Source organism: Fistularia commersonii, chromosome 5 (genome assembly GCF_037954325.1).
Source record: "Fistularia commersonii isolate RoL2024-O1a breed Wild chromosome 5, RoL_Fcom_v1.0, whole genome shotgun sequence".
NCBI lineage: Eukaryota > Metazoa > Chordata > Actinopteri > Syngnathiformes > Fistulariidae > Fistularia > Fistularia commersonii.
Window position 1 is genome coordinate 5,911,186 of NC_141288.1, and position 18,905 is coordinate 5,930,090.

General features: G+C 44.5%; 1 protein-coding gene across 1 annotated transcript in view; it reads right to left on the reverse strand.

Moving 5' to 3' along the window:
* Positions 1-5,815: 5,815 nt before the first annotated feature.
* The window catches only part of nrip2 (nuclear receptor interacting protein 2), a 37,055-nt gene continuing 23,965 nt past the window's right edge, over positions 5,816-18,905 (reverse strand). Inside the window, exons 4-7 of the mRNA XM_086146630.1 lie at positions 13,649-13,731; positions 12,439-12,545; positions 9,629-9,681; positions 5,816-7,985 (exon numbers count right to left, since the gene is read on the reverse strand). Coding sequence (XP_086002756.1) covers positions 7,869-7,985; positions 9,629-9,681; positions 12,439-12,545; positions 13,649-13,731 — 360 coding nt within the window. The 3' untranslated portion in view covers positions 5,816-7,868. The remainder of the gene's footprint in view (positions 7,986-9,628; positions 9,682-12,438; positions 12,546-13,648; positions 13,732-18,905) is intronic.

Genomic DNA, 18,905 nt, shown 5'->3' on the forward strand with positions numbered 1-18,905 from the left:
TCGCTCCTGAGCTGTGCTAAGATGGGGGAGGAGACTAAAAATCCACTTCTAAGCTATTCCATTCATAATTTTATGTATATTTATTTTATGTATATATGAAAGTTTGATGTTTTTTTTTTCTCCAACACCCTTTGTTCAGTCATCCGGGGCAGGAAAATTCTGGTTGTAGGATAATAGTTTTGAAATCCCGATGACCCTCAGGTGACCCCCTGGTTATATGGGGAATCATACTATTGATGGAAGACAAAAAATCTTTTTTGGAAAATTAGACTGGATGCTGATTTTTGGAGGAAGAAGGGAAGATCCACTGACATCACCACCTGAGCCCAACCTGCTAAGCTAACAGACAGTAAAGTGAATGGCAGTCTGTAGCACCCGAACCGGTGACTCATCACAAGGGAAAAATGTAAAATCCGCTTCTTGCCATTACTTTTGTCAGCTCTTATGTTACCAATCCCAGTGGTTACCTCTCACCGTGCTAAGCTAACTAGCTGGAGGCAGTTTTCTGGCTGTCAACCGAGCTTGCGTTTTTGGAGTCAATGCGCAACTTCCCCTCAAAGAGTTAGTTGGTACCTTTAAATCATTGAAGAGCCAAAAATAGAGTTTCTCATATCTTGATATGGAGAGCAGAGAGCCTGGAATAATGATTATCAAAGAATGACCTCACCAGTCATCTAGGCCACATAAATAACATGGCTTGCTGCACTCCTAGCTTGGGCTTATTCCTGGTTATGACCATGAATAGTCAAGCAGAGTGAGCCCTATTTGTTTTTCTTTTTTCTGTTTTTTTTTTCATGGCTCATTCCTTATTCTCACAAGCAAACACTGAGTGGAGTGGGTTCCATTTTGGGCTCCAGAGAAAATGTCAGGATTTAATGTCCAGGGTCCCTTAAGGGCCCCGGTGATGGATACTGACGGACTTTGACTTTTCCTCCCCGTACACTCATGCAGGACGTAAATCACATGCCGGATATTTGACCCCTGGAACGCGACCGCAGCGGATGGATAGTCCTGATGTAAACAAACCAATCTGTTGCATTCTCATGCACTCAGGTACTGCTGACTTTTTTTTTTTAACCCAGCAGAGAGGCGTTGGGTTCATGAGACACCTGATGTGACCGGACACTGAAGCAGAAGGTCGACAGCCGGGGTGAGCAGGTCAACAGGGTCAGCGCATAGACATCCGATTGACCTGTAATTGAGTTTCCCGTGCTGAGTCACGAGTCGAGGTTGAAACCTGGTTCAGGTTCAGCGGGAGGTCCATGTTTGGCATTTGGAGATGAAGATTAGTGATCATGGGAAGGAGCTGCCAAGTCCTTGTACAGTACATACAGTATTTATGCACCTATGAGTGTGTGGCTGCAAGCATTCTGTGTTGAGGATATTGCCATCGGGTGTTTTATTGATTTCTGTTATTGTATCTTTTAAACATAAAGGAAATTGTAGTGTTGAAAAAACGGCAGATGAATCCAACTATCCATCTATCTTGCTTCCATCCGAGGAAGGTTCTTCAATCTGTTGAGAAGAAAAAAACTTTGCAGAATTTGGATGATCTTTCAGCTGTGTTGTTTTTGCGTTAGATCTACAGAGGACTTCCTGGCGGGATATGTTTGCAAACACAGCAGGGTTTTTTCTGGGATATCTTCATGTCTGAAAAACTGAGCAGCAGAAAATCTCAACAGCTGATCAAAAGACCTGCTGTGTGTCAGGTGATGTCATCAAATTGCTTGTGGTATCAGCTTTAAAACCTTATCAATAAAAAAGATCGATGATATCGACAGATTGATCGACTCTTGGTCCTTTTACGGGGGGATTAACTTTGAGTGATTTATGTCGGATTAGTGACGCAATAAAGTTCTTTTTATCTTGTGGAACAGATGTTCACCTTGTTGTTAGCGGTGGTTATGCTAACATGATGTACAAGTGGGTAATAATGGAAAGCCCCCCAAAAATAAACAGCAGTAAAATACAAATCTACTCCCAGTTTAGTGACAAAACATGGTAGATAATTAGCTATGTAGCTGGTGCTAATCTTAAAAATGAACTACACTCTAATTCAATTTTGCTTTTTAAATGCTTGCTTTGAGTGCAAGGCTGCATGCAAAGGACCTGAGGTGCTGAAACCGATCACCATTCATCACGTGCCAAATTATCAACCGTAGGATTTATCCTAATCAGGCTGTTCAGTTTAACTTAATTATAATGTATTAATCACTTAAGGAGAAAGTCCTTCTCTGCATTTAACCCATCATAGATGAGCCATGAGCAGTTGGTTGCCATCTATCAGCACCAGGGGTGCAGTGTCTTGCTCAACAACACTTCGGTACACAAGGAGGAGCCAGAAATCAGTTCAAAGCACCAATCATGCACATAAATTCAGCATTTTTAAAACTACAAGTCCTAGAGTGACTCTCAGGAAGAAGTCTTTCATGTTGTCTCCATGAAATCCTTCAGGTATTTGGACGTGGGATGTGTTCAGTGTCACATGCACGGTATCTGCCTCTCGAGCGAGGTGTTGGGCAACAGTCCATTTTAGCTGTTTACACCTCTGACACTCCTCCGAGATCTAAGTGAAGGCAGGGACGCCCTTATGTGCATGTGTGTGTCTTTTGCAGGAACACATACAAGTCCTGCCCCAGCGATCTCTACCTTCAGCATCTTTTTATTTACACTGTTTCTGCAGCAGTGAAGCAGGGGCTGCTGTTGTTTTTATTTATTTAGTGTGTTTATTTTACCCTGTGCTTGCAGTGTGGCGTGTGGTAGCAGCAGCAGCGGCATGTGGAGATGATCCTGACTGACAGACAGGCAGCTGGACCCCCAGCTTCGAATGGGGGGGTTGCTGACACGAACTCCATCGTGTTCTATCAGCGGAAGCTCTAATCCGGGTAGAGAGGGAGTGACACCACTGATTAACGCCACGCAGTTTGACCGGCCTCAGGCCCTCAGAGGGGTGGGTGGGGGCCGCTGCAGGATGGAAGACCATGAGACAACTGGCGGGGTTTATCTCCAGGCAGAAAGACCCTTCTGCGCTTATTGACTATGTGTCTGTGTGTTCTGTTACAGTATTTTGGGAGGACTTGGCTCGTAGGCGGAAAAGCTACGGAGAAAAAAAAATTGCAACCCTCATTTAATTTATACATTTTTCATATCTTTATTTCAGTTTTGGATTTAAGATGCGGCAAAGGATCACTCACAAGTGATGGATTCTTTCTCATACCTCTCTACCTTGCCAGTGTCCTCAGATAAAAACGCTCCCAAGCGGTGTTCAGTCACGCTCCACCCCGACCCCCAGCGTGTTTCCTCGTTTGCATGACTTCCATATGATTCATCCGAGATCGGCGCCTGAATGTTTTCACTGTCTGGCTTGGAACCCTCTGGAGCACCTCCAACTCACTGTTACGCAACAGCCGCTTCACCGCAGAGAAACCTGGTCTGATCAATATTCCTCTCACAGCGTCCCGTGCCTTGCTCACTGGTGTTGAAGATTGCAGGTCATTCCCACTGAGTTACTGGAACACGCCTTGTTATATATTGTAAGTGTGTGTGTGTGGGAGATGGAGGACATGGTATTTGTAGCTGAAGGACAGAAACAGACGGGGAAATATATTGTGATCGTTTAAAGAAGCATATGCTTCTCTGCGTCCCAACCTGTTGTTTGTCAGCCGGCGTGGGAGTGAAGGGGTTGGTGCTGCTGGTCCTCTATGATCACACCTGGGACGCTCACCTTCTCCATCCTCCAACCACACAGAGGAGATTTTCTTTTTGTTTTGTCTGTGTTTTATTAACAGCACTGTAAATGGGAATTGTTCCCGAATGTCGGCACGACATCGTGTTTTGAGCCAGTCAATGCATAAAGTTGGAAACAAATGGGACGAAGAGTCCCGGGCTCATTTCAGGCTAAGCTTTTGTAATTCCAGGAAAATTAGATAAAACGGTGGTGGAGCCACGCAGGCAGCACTTTCAGCGATGCGCTAACCTTGAAATCATGTCAGTTAGCATTGTACTTGGTAATTAAACAACAAAAACAACATTTGCATCTGGTACTGCACTGTATAGTACTGTAAGAGGAACTCTGGAGTGAGGTATATTAGGGTGGTGCAGGACATGTATGACATGTATGAGCTGTGAGACAGCGGTGAGGTGTGCTGTGGGTATGTTAAAGTTGGAGGTGGGAATGCATCCTGAGCCTCTTCTTGTTCGCCCCGCTAGACAAGAATCACGGTGGAGGAAATTCTAGAGAGGTGGGTGTATGCTCTTGAAAGGAGAGAAATGACAGAATACATGGGTGTGAATGAAAAGGATCCAAGTGGAATTGTGAGGCTACAGCAATAAGGTGAAGAAATGGATTCAAGCAGGTTGGAACAGGTGGATAGAAGTGTCAGGGGTAATGCAAAGGAAAGGAAAGGTGTAGAAGATGGTGGTGAGACCAGCATTGGCCTGTGGTTTAGAGGCAGTTGCTTTGAGGAGGAGACTGAAAGCAGAGCTGGAGGATATTGAGGTTCTCTTTGGGATTGATGAACATGGAGAGTTTCAGGAATGAGTCCATCATGTCCATCATGTTTTGGACATGAAAAGAGGAGGGGTGGTGAGGATCTGGGTTGAAAGAAATAAAGGTTGGAGATGCCAGACAGGAGATTGTAGAGAAAGACGGAGAAGAGATTAATGGGTGGAGTGAACGAAGTTCCCTGAAGGGAACAGCCATAAGGAAAAGAAGATTTGCATCTAATGGAAATTTCTCAGAAATGGCTACTAACGGCACGCTTGGCCTCCACGGCAGTTGGACGGCCCGCAGGTGAGTGCCCTGACTCTGATCAGTCCCGGGATTTTACGCGGAGGCTCCTCTTCCGTCACATTTGCTTTGTGATCTCCAATGCCTGCAAACCCTCTGCTATGCTGATGCCGGTAAGTATTCAGTCACCCACCCATCATCCGATGTCTCCCGTTTTCACTTCCTGTCTGTGTATATTAATTTAATTTGTCGCCATTTAACAGAAGCCAAGAAGCCACCCCGATTAATTTCTTTCTTTTTCGACATGTTTTCTTCAAGATTGTTATTTTCTGCTGCGGATGTGGCTTGTAGAGTGGTTTCCTTTTACTGTACAGGAAGCGTCATACTTAAGAAAAAAAAAACCTGTTACATCCCTTTGCAGCTCTGTGTTTGCAGTGACAATGTCGTCCCTGTTAGCAATTAAAGCCAGCCTGTATTTTGTTAGACTGCTTTAACCAAAAAAAACCAATTTCCATTGTCGTGTTTCCATTTTTTTACTAATTATTGATCCGGTTGCTATTTCCCTGATCTTGTCTAGGAGTTCCGCACAATAAACCTCTGTCCTATCACAATTGCAATGTGAGCCCTGTCGCCCCCCTTGCTGACGTCCATCTCTCATCGCAGCGTCATCAGCAAATACTGTCATTTTATATGCATTTAATTAAAAAATTTTATGATTTCCTCGTGTAACCCATCCATTGCATGTGGATAAACCGGGCAAATATTTGTTCTGATCTGTACAACCCCCCCACCCATCCACCCGCCCAGTGCTGTGGGAACATCTGCTCTCTTCTCTGACATGATAAGCTTCCTTATATAGTAGGAAGTAGCAGCAAAGGGCACATATAGGGTTTTTTTTTCATGGGAATCGACGTGAAGTCCGGTGAGGAGAGGAAGAAGCCGCTCTTTGACTCTGCCTTCCCCCCGTCCGTCCACCGATTCACACAGACAGACCAGAGATTAGATATAGTAAATGGCTGCCCTTTCACACGGCGCCTCTCTTCTGCTGCCGGTTCCGCCTTCCAAAATCACTCATGTAAACAGGGCTAGACAGAATACATAATTCTTTTTATTATTAGCCAGAGAAAATACTGTTCAGAAGAGAAACACCAAAAATAAACTTCTGTAACCGAAACACATTGATTCCTCTCACGCGGAAGAAGAAAAAGGGTCACCGAACACATCGCAGAGAAACAAACATGGCCGAACTACACGTGGATGACCTGCATGGCGAGGTTAGATGGTCAGCTTGGTCAAAAGCACGGCATTCAGGTGTTGTTTAAGCAAAGCATGATAGCCCCCCCCCAAACTCCCCAAAATCCCCCTTTCTGGAAAACACACCTGAGGCAGTTCTTAGTTCTCTGAAATACAGACACCGACGAAAGGCCCTTAAGAGGGCGAACGTTCCAGGAGAAGGAACGGAGGCAGCAGTTTTTGAGGAGGAAAAAAAAAAAAAAAATCCCGTCAGATGGTGGCGATAAGCGAAGGAGGCCGGTCCTCTGAGTTGAAATTAGGATGAGCGTCGGTGCCGCGGCTGGGGGTCGGATCCCCCCAACCCACAAGAGGCGGAGCGGGAAGGCAGCTGGGGTCGGTGTTTTGGCAGCTAGTCCCAGCCGGAGCTCGGAAGGTCCCGTCATCGGGGTGGGGTAAATAAAGTGTTCCGATGCATGTGCGTGCTTTTAACACGCCTGCAGCCCCCTCCGGGGGTTGCACAATTTCAACGCCACACAGTCAGACGAGTACAAGAGCATGCAGACCTGCACAAAGGCGGAATTTCACAAAGTCATGCAGATGGAATGTTTTCGATATTGTTTTCCAAGTCCAATCGGTTTTAGGCGGGATCGTCCTCGTCTGTTTGTTTGTTAAGCTGTTTTTTTTTTTTGTTTGTTTTTGGATTTTATTAATAAGTTCAGTCCGGTGACAGGCTAGAAGTTAAGTGTGCACCTGAAATGTAACCAGATCTGTCCGAGAGAGCAGAGGGGCCTCGGGAAGGAAATTACAAAAGAAAAAAACCCTGACATTTACTTCCAATAAAATAAAAAAAAATTGAAGGCTTTCGAAATTCCCCTCCGGCACTCTCACAAGGGGGAGTATCCTGAGGTTTTTTCTTTTTTTTTAATATATTTTTTGTTTGTTTTGTTTTTAAAAGGACAAGTGATTCAAAATGTGCTTAAACACCATCTTCCTTCTGCAGCTAGCTGAGCTCTGGCCACAGGTAAATACACCATTATAATTAACCTGCGGGTTTTAACAATTAAGATTGTTAATACCCTATATTATTTTTTCTCGTGTCGCACCTGTAGTTTGTTTGAAAACTTTAATTGGTCAGGAGTTTAAAAAAAAAAATTGTGTGCTTTAGTGGTGCTGGTAGTCATGGCACAGTGCTAATTGTTAGCCGAACAGAAAGTCCACCCGGTTTCATGTGGCTATCCGCAAATGCTAATTTAGTGGTGCCTCAAAAAACAATGATTAACAAAATACTTGTGATGTTTTCTAGAACTTAAAATTAACTTTAAATTCTTAGTTCTAAATCTTTTTAATAGTTTAAAAATACCATAAGGTCACCTGGCAGTTGGGTGTGTTACCTCTGGACAGAGCCACGCTAGCTTGCTACCAAGAGGCGCTAATAAAACTGACTGCTTGTTTAAGATGGTGTTGATTCTCACGTGTGACTGAGGGCAAGGAAAAGAGAAAAATACCGTAAATAGATTTTCAGTGATTTCAGGCTACTTGTCATCTAAAATGATTTAGGTTTTAAAATTTTTGGGATCATTTAATTGAATGATTACTGAGGGTAAAGTCTGGACTCGAAGTAAAATTTTAAAGGAGATCGAAGTTGCAGAAACCCGATTGAGTAAGAACAGAATCCCCAGCCACTCCGCGGATGAGACCGGAGTCGTAAGAGATAATCGGAGGGAGTGTTTTCAGATTTCTACAAACACAAGCATGTTAACTCAAGATGAAGGGTGGTAAATGCTCATCCGTGTACCGGCAGTGTGATCAGGCGGTCCGGACAGAAAATGGCGTCACTCCACCTCCCTTCGGGTTCACCCCGGACATGAGGAGGTGGTGGTGGCAACTGCGACAGCGGCTCGGGGGCTCACAGATTCTCATTGGTGTCGTGTTGGCACTGGCCGTCGGTCGGGAGGTTCAGGAAGGGCAGCTCGTCGCCGCAGTCCTGCAGCTTCAGCACCCGACTGCTAAGGTCCAGGCAGCACTAGGAGAGACAACACACTCTACGTCAGGTAAAGACAAGAAAACATTTTTAATTTCATTTTCATGACGTTTTGCTTCCGATTGGTCGGAAATTTGAAGATTTTAACGTGTGAAAAGAAAAACAAAGCGCTGCTATTCTCGCTGGTGCGGATGGCTGTATGGTGATGGATAATTTGGAGGACAAAAGAATGAGAGGATAAAGTATGAAAATCCATCTACATACTTTGTTCTGGTGACATTTACACCATTGTCCATGTTTTATCCCACCCCGATGCAGAACTGAATGCTTTATGCTGCTTTATGCCCACGGCCATCAGACTGTATAACAGCAGTCTGGACGGCACACAACTCTGGTGCATCTGTGCCACCACAACCTCACTACCTCACCCATTCATTCATGTGCCATGTTGTCTTTTTTATCCTGTTGGTCTCAGCCCATTAGCTTCCTGCTTATTTTTGTTTATTTATTTTACTCTTATCATTGCTAATGTCACTCTGCTTATGTTGTGTACTTTCACCCTTACTGTCATCCTTGATGTTGTTGCTGTTGTTGTTCTCTCTGCTGTCTATTTATTTGTGTCTGTCTTTTGGTTTTTCTAATTATCTCTCTATTTATATTTATATTCATTGTTTTACACTTATATTCTGTTACGCTGCTGTGACAAAAGAATCAGTAAAGTTTACGTTATCTTACTTAATTCTTTGCAAGAAAGTCTGATGCAGATCTCTTGGGATGTAATCATAGGTCCCGTCCACTGTATATCAAGCGCTAAACATTCAGGTGCAGCAGCAGAAAGGTCGTTTCAGCAATGTACTGTGTTCAAGTAAATAGTGTTGGGGTGGATTTCCTCCTGTCGCTCTTTGTTACCTGAGCCTGCCGTTTGCTCCAAATTATCCACTGCTGTTCAAGTTTCTGACAAAACTTCTGACCAATCACACAGCTGTAGGAGACCGCGCTAGAAACAAAAAAGTTCTGCTCCAGATTACTTGTCGAGAGGAATCTACATGGAGTCCCAAACAAAAGAAGCAGCGTAAATAGAGACTTTTAGGCGTAGAAAGTCGCGGTAACTGACGGTTATTCTCCGAAAGAGGTACCCAAACGTTGTGGACATTGGAGGAGTTCTATCGCAAAAGATGGTGATACCTATGTGTAAAACTCGCAGAGACAAAAATGTGTATGCAGAAAAACAAAAGAGAGGCCGGGGGAAATTTATCTTGCTTTTCAATCCTCCCAATTGTCGTGAAACAAACAAAGCCACCTGACCGTCCTACTCTCTGCTGCCGTCGCTTTGCTGTCGCTGCATTGCCGTTTATTGTAACTCCAACGCTTAGCGTGTGTGATGTGTGGGCAGGGCCTATGAGGACTATCACACAAATTTCTGCGCCTGCGTTTTCGTAAAATATGAACCGTCACGGCCAGACAGAACCTTGATTTTGTTCCTGTCGCCTGGAGAAAACAAACTAATTTGTGTTAGTTCAGGCCATGAGTGTATTTTTGCAAATACAAGGCACAAATCCTTACATAATCCATAAGAGTGTTTTATTGTAGCCTCAGGTAGTAGGTAATTTTTTTTTTCATTTCAACACACGCGTGCACATTGCGATAAGGCACACTCATTTCTTGCCAGCAAATAAGGACCTTACTTTAAGTTCCAGCAGCGTCTGCAGACCCAGGCATAGCTCGAACGCCTCGTCCTCTGAGAGCAGGGAAGAGAAAACAAAAAGTGAGATAAGGAAGCAATGGATAGTGGCCCCGCATCCTGAAAACCACTTAACTTTCTTCTCATTAACACCTCTGACAGAGGTAAAAGCATCAGCGTTTTTTCCTTCTTTTTAAATTAGCTCTACAAAGAGCTAAAGGTGGGGCTATTAGTTTTGGGAGCAAAGTAAGCGTTTAATTTTTAATTTTCAGTGTAAACGCCAGGACTGAACTGGAGGAGCCGCTTATGTAAGGATGAATCAAAAGGTGGAGATCCAAAGATAAACTCTTGAAAATTAGAAAATCTATTTTTCGATGGAATAAGTCTGAAAGTTTTTCCCACAAATGGCAACCAGTGTCGCCAGGTATGCAACTTCCGCCCAATTCAATAAAAAACACGAAACCAAATCTTAACCTGGCCAGAAACTGGGTCAAACACAGCCACAACATTACATAACAGGAAACCCAAGTGTACAGTCACATAACCAAAGCTTCAGGAAGACTTCAGGAACCAAAGCTTCAGGAAGAAATAAAATGCAGAAAAAAAAACACCTATTGTTCCCATGACGCTGAATTCTGTTTTTTGTTTTTTTTTCACACGCTTTCCTCTTTCAAATCGTCGCGTTACAATCGGTATTAGTTTTAGTGTTATGTTCTGGGGCGATAAGCATTTGCAGCTCAGGGCCTGCAACAAATTTGTCCCTGTACATTTTTTCTTTTGGTATTTTCCAAAGACTCCATTTTCAAGACTAGACTTGTCTTTGTTAAAAGCCTAATTTTCACTTTACCAGCCAAATGCTTTGTTTTCTCCTGCCTAACTTAATCAAAAGAAGCCCCGTTGAGCGGAATTGTATGTGGTATGTTCAGTGTTCCGAACATAACATAAGACTTAAAGATGCCTGACTTGGAAAAAGATGCCTGTCAATCCCCTGCTCCATTTTTCTCTCACTTGTGAACAAGACCCTGACATACTTGAACTCCTCCACTTGAAGCAGGACCTCTTCCCAGACCCAGAGTGGGCATTCCACCCATTTCCGGTTGAGTTCAATGGTCTCCAATTTGGAGGTGCCGCTTCATACTCGGCTGTGAACCGTTCCAGTGAGCGCTGGAGATCATAGTCTGATGAAGCCAACAGAACCACATCATCTGCTAAAAGCGGAGACTCAATCCTGTGGCCACCAAACTGGATCCCTTCGACACCCTGGCTGTGCCTAGAAATTCTATCCATAAAAGTTAGGAACAGAATTGGTGACAAAGCCCTGGTGGAGTCCAACTCTCACCAGAAATGGGTGTGATTTACAGCTGGCAATGCGGACCGACCTCGGACACCGATCATACAGGGACCGAACAGCCCGTATGATGGGGTTTGGTACCCCATACTCCCGGGGCCCCCCCCCCCACAGGATTGCCTGCGGGACACAGTCAAATGCCTTCTCCAGATCCACAAAACATATGTAGACTGGTTGGGCAAACTCCCATGCCCCCACGAGGACCCTGCCAAGGGATAAAGAGCTGGTCCACTGTTCCACGGCCAAGACAAAAACCACACTGCTCCTCCTGGATCCGAGCTTCAACGACCTGGCAAACCCTCTTCTCCAGCACCGCTGAATAGACCTTACCAGGGAAGCTGAGGAGTGTATCACCCCTGTAGCTGGAGTCCTCCTTCCGATCCCCCTTTCTAAAAAAGGGGGAACACCACCCTGGTCTGCCAGTCCAGCGGCACTATCCCCGACATCCACACAATGGGTCAGAGACATGTCAGCCAGGACAGCCCTACAGCATCCAGAGCCTTGAGGAACCCAGGTTGGACCTCATCCACCCCTGGGGCACCACTACTAAAGAGCTTTTGACTGATTCAGCAACTTCAACCCTGGAAATAGGTGTGTCTGCTCAAGAGTCCCCCGGCTCTGCTTCCTCATTGGAAGGCGTTTCAACAGGGTTGAGGTGGTCTGGCAAGTACTCCTGCCAACAATCTATAACGTCTCAAGTTGAAGTCAGCAGCACCCTGCTCCCCCCCCCCCCAAGCTGCTGGATTGTGGACCAGAATCTCCTTGATGCCCACTGGAAGTCGCTCTCAATGGTCTCCCCAAACTACTCCCACACCCGAGTTTTTGCCCCCGCAACCACCGAAGCCACATGCTGCTTGGCCTGCCGGTACCTGTCAGCTGCTTCCGCAGCCCCACAGCCCAGAAAGGCCCGATAAGACTCCTTCACTTTTACGCTAAACGGTTGGAAAATATGCAAATCAGCAAAAGCAATATGAAATCCTCGAAGCAAAGCTGAGGGTGCTTTCAGAAAGACATATAAATGCATATATATAAAATTCATTACAATAATAATGTTAATATTATAAGGTTATATAATTCAACATGATCATAAGGCTTCATCACCATTAATGTTTGGGAATTTGGCGTTTTTCCAAAAGCCGAGACTCATACACAACAACCATCTGAGGACCATTAGCTCCCATAATGACTTTTTTTACTACTTATAGCCTAGGGTTATTAAATTGATAATCATAAATTTGAAACCCTGCTTTTGCAAATAAGATTCCTGCTGTGCGCTAAGGTTCGATCCCGATTCCACATGAACTTTGCTCCTCCATCACCTGCCTGAGTTTGATATTTTGTTATTTAAAAAAACAAAGCAAAGTGTAAAAAAACGCATCGACTCGATGTTGGGCCCAGTCTTCTTGGCTTACCCAATATTAACCCTTTTTTCTCCCCTACTTTTATACTTTCCAAAGCCTCCTTACCTTTGACTTGAGCTGAACACAGAACTGTCTGCTGTCCCAACTGTAACTGCAGACCCATCACCGAGCTGGTCACACCGCATGGCGAGCTGGCCTGACTTGGTATCAGCCTGACGACAAACCCAAACACACACAGAGCATCTCAGAATCCAGCGCTGGATCTCCTCTCCTTACATAACGTCACGGCAACATGACCTGAACTGAATGATTTGAATTGTTCTGGCAAGCTGATGTGGTAGCGATGCTGCCCTGTTAGCCAATCGGGAAGGAGAAAGTGTTCCAGAGCGCAGCTGAGGCCTCATCATGGATCAGATGGTCGATGTTTGACCTGCATCACCGGAGTGTGTATACAGCCTTTTCTTTTATGCCGCTGCTGCACTGAATGCAGAATCACATGCCGCTTGAAATGTACCTTGCTGCATAAAAAAAGCTCTTCCCTCAAAGTACCTCTAATATCATAGCGACATGTGTTACATGGCCATTTTTGGTTTTCCTGGTTAATTTATTCATCGTCCCCATGTGACCTATGTGTCCTACTCTGTTTCCCTTCCTGTTTTTTTAGCATCCCGTCCTGATCTTTGTCGTCGTCTGCGTCTAGTTGTCCAATCAACCGCCTCACTGCCTTGTGTTGCGCACTGCTCTCCTGGTGTATAATTACTTTGTAATTACATTGTAATTACCCCTTTTAGCTCATCAGAGTTGTTTTCGGCATATTTCCCTCGATTTTCTCTGAATATCCTTCTCATGTCAGACCCCTCCCAATATATATACATATGAATATATATATATTTGCTCATTCAATACCCCCCACCCCCTCCTCCTCCAGCCCATTTGGGGCCAGCAACCGCGGCGACACAAATTGATAATGTAATAGCGGCTTCTCCAACAGCTTTTATGGTCAACTTGCGACCGGGAAGTGAACGTTTCACACTCGGAGCTGAATTAAATGTAAGGTTAGAACGAAATGTCACATCCTTCTCATGGGCCAATTATGAGCGCGGATGTGTGTGTGTGTGTGTATGTGTGTGGGTGATCAGAACTGCTTGTATGAATTAATCAGGATTAAAAGTTTCCACACTTTCAATTAAACTAACTTCAATTTTATTGACTCCACTTCCTGTTCCTGCTACTATATTTCGGTTTCATTTTCATTAGCAATTCAGCTAAAGACTGAATGAGTGACCAATGTGAACGCGTGTTTTCACTCCCTTACCCCAGCCGGTGGCAGCAGGACCTGGAGATGTGGTTGAGCTGGCTGCCGGTGTTTATGGATGCCTTGACTTCAGTCTCGCAGCACTGCAGGGGAAGGACAAGGGAGAGCTTATTTTTCCCGCTTCAGGATTGGTAATCGTCCTCCCCTCCCAACAGGATAAATCTAACGGGATGCCAAGCTTAAATAAAATGTTGGAGGGGGATATTTTTAACTAGCTGGCAACACAAAGCTGCGACAGGGAGAGAAGCTCTGAGTCAACACCTATTTCTTTATATATCCAAGTGTTATTTTGGTACAATTTCTGCCCTTTTTATCTTCCAAACCCCCAAATCCAGTTAATAACGAACCATAAACTTGTGACCCATCCTGCAAAGTTATTTGCTTATCTGCCATGACGGGGTCGGCGACCCCCGTTTCCGCACAAAACGCAGATCGGCAGTTTTGTTGGGTGCACTTTGATTTTTCCAGCTCGTCGGTCTAAAACGTTCAAGCCGGAGTGTAAAATATTAACCCTCCTCGGCTGTGTGTCCGCCTGCTTGCCAGTTTTTAAAAAAAAATGCAACTTGAAAATAAATGTTTGGTGACCTCTGACCTGTGTTAGCTTGACTGGCTCTGAAACACATGCAATAGGCTGTCGGGTTACGCGACACATAATCCACATATACAGTATGTGGATTAAAATTCCATCAATTTCAAGTATTAAATACCTTTTAATACCCACGGCGTCGCATTCCTATGAATTTTTCGTTACCCGCTGATCAAGTGAGCCCCCCCACTCTCCCCAACCTGTACTTGGAATCGTATTCTAAAAACCCTAAGGGCGACCATTTGTCCTAATTTTTTCCATTGACATTTCTCTTGTCCTTGCCCATCAGGTACATAAGAGACAAAAAGGCCTGTTTCGAAGAGGAGATAGAGCAAAGAATCCGGTGGCCAAGGACTCTTGGAATGCTTTTCCCAAGATTTTATTTATATCGCAATTTATATTCCATGTAGAGCAGATCTGGAGCACGCACTGAAAAATGATTGACAAAAATCCCTTCGTTCCCCTATGAGTGAATACGTTGGTGACAGCAGCAGGGAAATACTGCTTTTTACCCTGCATGGATCCCGACTCAATGCAGGTGGCCTTCCGCCTCGACCAGATTGGGTAGAAAGAGAGAGAAATGCCATAATGGCTTCAATATTCATGAGAGAAATAATGAGATAATGGTGGGCGCCTGGCAGTAGATATAGGCCCCCCTTTGGGAATCTAAGATATGAGAGTTCCCAGGGACTTGGGAGAAGACATGAGGTTATGTAATTGCCTTTTTTTGTGGCCTGCTTCTGGTCTACATGCAGGGATGTGTTAAATCTAAATCTTAATTTAAATCTAAAAAATGAACTAAAACGGCAAAGATGGTACAAACCACAAGATGAACTTTAGTGTCTGGGGTCGAAACTTTGACCTGTGCCAGGGTCGGGTACCCAAACCGGCATTCTTCACACTTTGGCGCTATAACCCTTCTCACCCAAGGGGATTCTTTTTTTTTTATTTTTTTATATACCTTCCATAGAAAAGGTATAACGCACCTTTAATTTTTCTTTTCCATGAGGCTTGTTTTGATCCCTGGCGCTGAGCCCCCCCTATTGTACTCTGAGGCTCATGGGCTTATCAGTAGCAAAACAAACCCCTTCCTTTTGTCTCTTGGCTCACAGCGAACCCCCCCCCGCCTCATCTCCCTGGAGTCTAAAAATAGCTCCAGAGACAGAGATATGGGGCATACAAGTTCAGGGATAAAGTAAAACAAAGAAGGTAAAGAGGAGAGCACAGGAAGAGAATACAGTAGTCCCTCGTCTATCGTGGGAGTTTATGTTCCAGAACCAGCACTCTAAATGAAAATCTGTGAAGTACTGATTTTATTTCTATTTTACAGTAGAACCTAGGCTTTCAAATGTCCGTAATTACGAACAAATTGGCCTTCAAACAGAGTTTACTGCCAAATTTAGAATCAGGCTGTGAACAAGCCTCAGTGTGTGAGCACACAAAATAATAAAGTGAGGCGCTCTCTGCTTTGTGGAATTGTATCATAGCAGCAGTCTTACCCCTCTTCTGCACATAACCATCTGAGTCTGGCTTCTCTGACCTCTCCAAAACATCTAACATGTGCTGTACCTCCAAAAGACTCCTTCCCGATCTTATCCATTCTAGTTCCTCCCAAAGAGGACCTTAACATCTTCATCTATGCGACCTGTAGCTGTGCCTCCTGTCTTTTCGTCATTGTAACTGTTCCTAGGCCATACAGGATCGCTGGTCTCCTCAGACACCTTTACTTTAATTCTGGCTGATAGTCTTCTATCACATAATACCCCTGACACTTTTCTCCACTCATTCCAACCTGCCTGAACCCATCTCTTCACCTCTTTTCCACACTCTCCGCTGCTCTGGACTGTTGACCCTTGGTATTTAAAATTCTCCACCTCCTTGAGCTCCACTTCCTGTAGCCTCACCCTTCCACCCGGGTTCCTCATATTCACACACATATATTCTGTCTTTTTGTGACTAACCTTTATTCCTTCCCTTTCCAGAACATACCTCCACCTCTCTAGGTTTTCCTCAACCTGTTTTCTGCTTTCACCACAGATCACAATGTCATCATGGTCCATGGAGATTCCTGTCTAGCCTCATCTATCAGCCTGTCCATCACCACAGCAAACAAGAAGGGGCTCAGAGCTGATCCCTGATGGACTCCCAGCTCCACCTTGAACTTCTCTGTTACCCATAGAACACACCTCATCACTGTCTCACAGCTAGCATACATGTCTTGCACCAGTCTAATATACTTCAGTGGTACTCCAGACTTCCTCATACTATACTTCCTCATACTATACCAGGGTTCCTCTCTTGGCACCCTGTCATATGCTTTTTCTAGGTCTACAAAAACACAATGCAGTTCCCTCTGGCCTCCTCTGTACCTCTTTATTAGCCTTCTCAAAGCAAATATTGAATCTGTAGTCCTCTCTCCAGGCATGAAGCCATGCTGCTGTTCACAAATGCTGACTTCTGCTCTCAGTCCAGTTTCCGATAGTCTTTCTCATAACTTCATTGGATAGCTCATCAACTTTATCACTCCATGGTTGCCGCAATTCTACACATCCCGCTTATTCTTAAAAATGGGCACCAACTCACTTCTTCTCCATTCCTCAGGCATCCTCTTACTCTCAAAGATCTTGCTGAATAATCTAGCCAGAAAATCTACCGTTGCTTCTCCTCGACACTTCCACACCCTCACAGGTATATCATCAGGACCAACTGCCTTTCCACTCTTTATCCTCTTTAATGCCTACCTCACCTCACCTCACTTTTACTAATCTGCTAGTTTGTGGTCAACAATGATCACCACTTCTACCCTTGCCTCTCTTTGATTTTCCTCATTCATCAGCTCTTCAAAGTTTTCTTTCCATCTTCCCATCACTCTTCTGGCATCTGTCAATACATCTTCCTCTCTATCTTTAACCACCTGGACCTGCTGTACATCTTTTCCATCTCTATCTCTCTCTTTCATCAACCTGTATACTGTATATCATTCTTTCCCTCCTCACTGTCCAACCGAGCATACAAGTCTCCGTACACCTTTTGTTTTGCCTTTACTACATCTATCTTTACCTTACACTTTATTTCCCTGTACTCTTGTCTATTCTCTTCAGTCCCCTCAGTGTCCCCCTTCGTCTTTGCTAACCGCTTTCTCTGTATATACTCCTGCACAGTCTCCTTGTCCACTTTCCTTCAATATGATACACCCAAATACTCTCCTACCTGTCTCCCTGATAACATCAGCTGTAGTTGTCCAGTCATCTGTAAGCCTTTCTCAACTCCTCCCTGAAAACCATACGACATTCCTCCTTTTTAAGCTTCCCCCATTTTGTCCTCTGCTCTGCCTTTGTCCTCTTGATCTTCCTGGTCAAGAGAGTCATCCTACAAACCACCATCCTATGCTTTCTGGCTACACTCTCACCTACAACTATTTTGCAGTCACTGATCTCTTTCAGGTTACCTTGTCTATACAAGATGTAGTCTACCTGCGTGCTCCTATATAAGTTACCCTATGTTCCTGTCTTTTCCGGAAAAAAGTGTTCACTTTCCATCCTTTTTGCAAAGTCTAACACCATCTTTCCCTCTGTATTCCTATCCTGTTTACCAAATCTGCCCATCACTTCTTCATCCCCTCTATTGCCTGCACCAACATACCCATTGAAGCCTGGACCAAATACCACTCTCTCATCTCAGGGATGTTCTGCATCACTTCATCTCGCTCATTCCAGAACTTCTCTTCTCCTCAAACTCACATCCTACCTGTGGGGCATAGCCACTAAAAATATTGAGCGTCTCACCTTCAATTTCCAGTTTCAGACTCATGAGTCCATCTGATATTCTTTTCACCTCCAGAACAAACTCCTCCTTCAAGATAACTCCTACTCCATTTCTCTTCCTGTCAGTTCAGTGATAGTGCAACTGAAAGCCTGCTCCTAAGCTTCTAACCTTACTACCTTTCCACCTGGTCTCCTAGACATACAGTATATCCACCTTCCTCCTCTGCATCATGTTAACCAACTCTCTACCTTTTCCTGTCATAGTGCCAATAATCAAAGTCCCTACTCTCAGTTCCAGACTCTTGCCTTTCTTCTTCTCTCTATGCTTCCGAATACACCTTGCTCTTTTATTTCTTTGATCCACAGTAGCCCAATTTCCACTGGTACCCTGTAGGTCATCAATACCATTGGCTGTTGTTGTTAACCCGGGGCTCGACTTATTTGGTTTGATTCGCATCTTTGGTTTTACAGCGGGTGCCCTTCCTGACGCAACCGTCTGTATTTGTCCGGGCTTGGGACCAACTCAGGGAGACACTGGCCCGTGCCACCCTGAGGCTGTATTTCATTATGACTCCCAAAAAGGTTAAAAGTGCTTGTGACAGTTGTGCTAAGAACAAGTTAAGAATTACAATAGCTCAACATGAAAGTGGTGATCGTGTTACAGACCAAGCACTCCAACAGTCAACCATCCTCACAATCCCGAAGAACAAAGATGCACTACAGAGAGTTGATGTGACTAAATGGGTGATTAGGTTAACTAAGGACAGTTATTGTCAGTTTTGATTAATGAAAGATGGCTTGCTGGAGATAGCGTTAACGAGGGTCTCATACGTGAGAAGGCTTTACTTTTCCATGCTGATTTTGTGAAGGAAATGTTGAATACAATTGCTGGCAAGAAGAGAAAGAA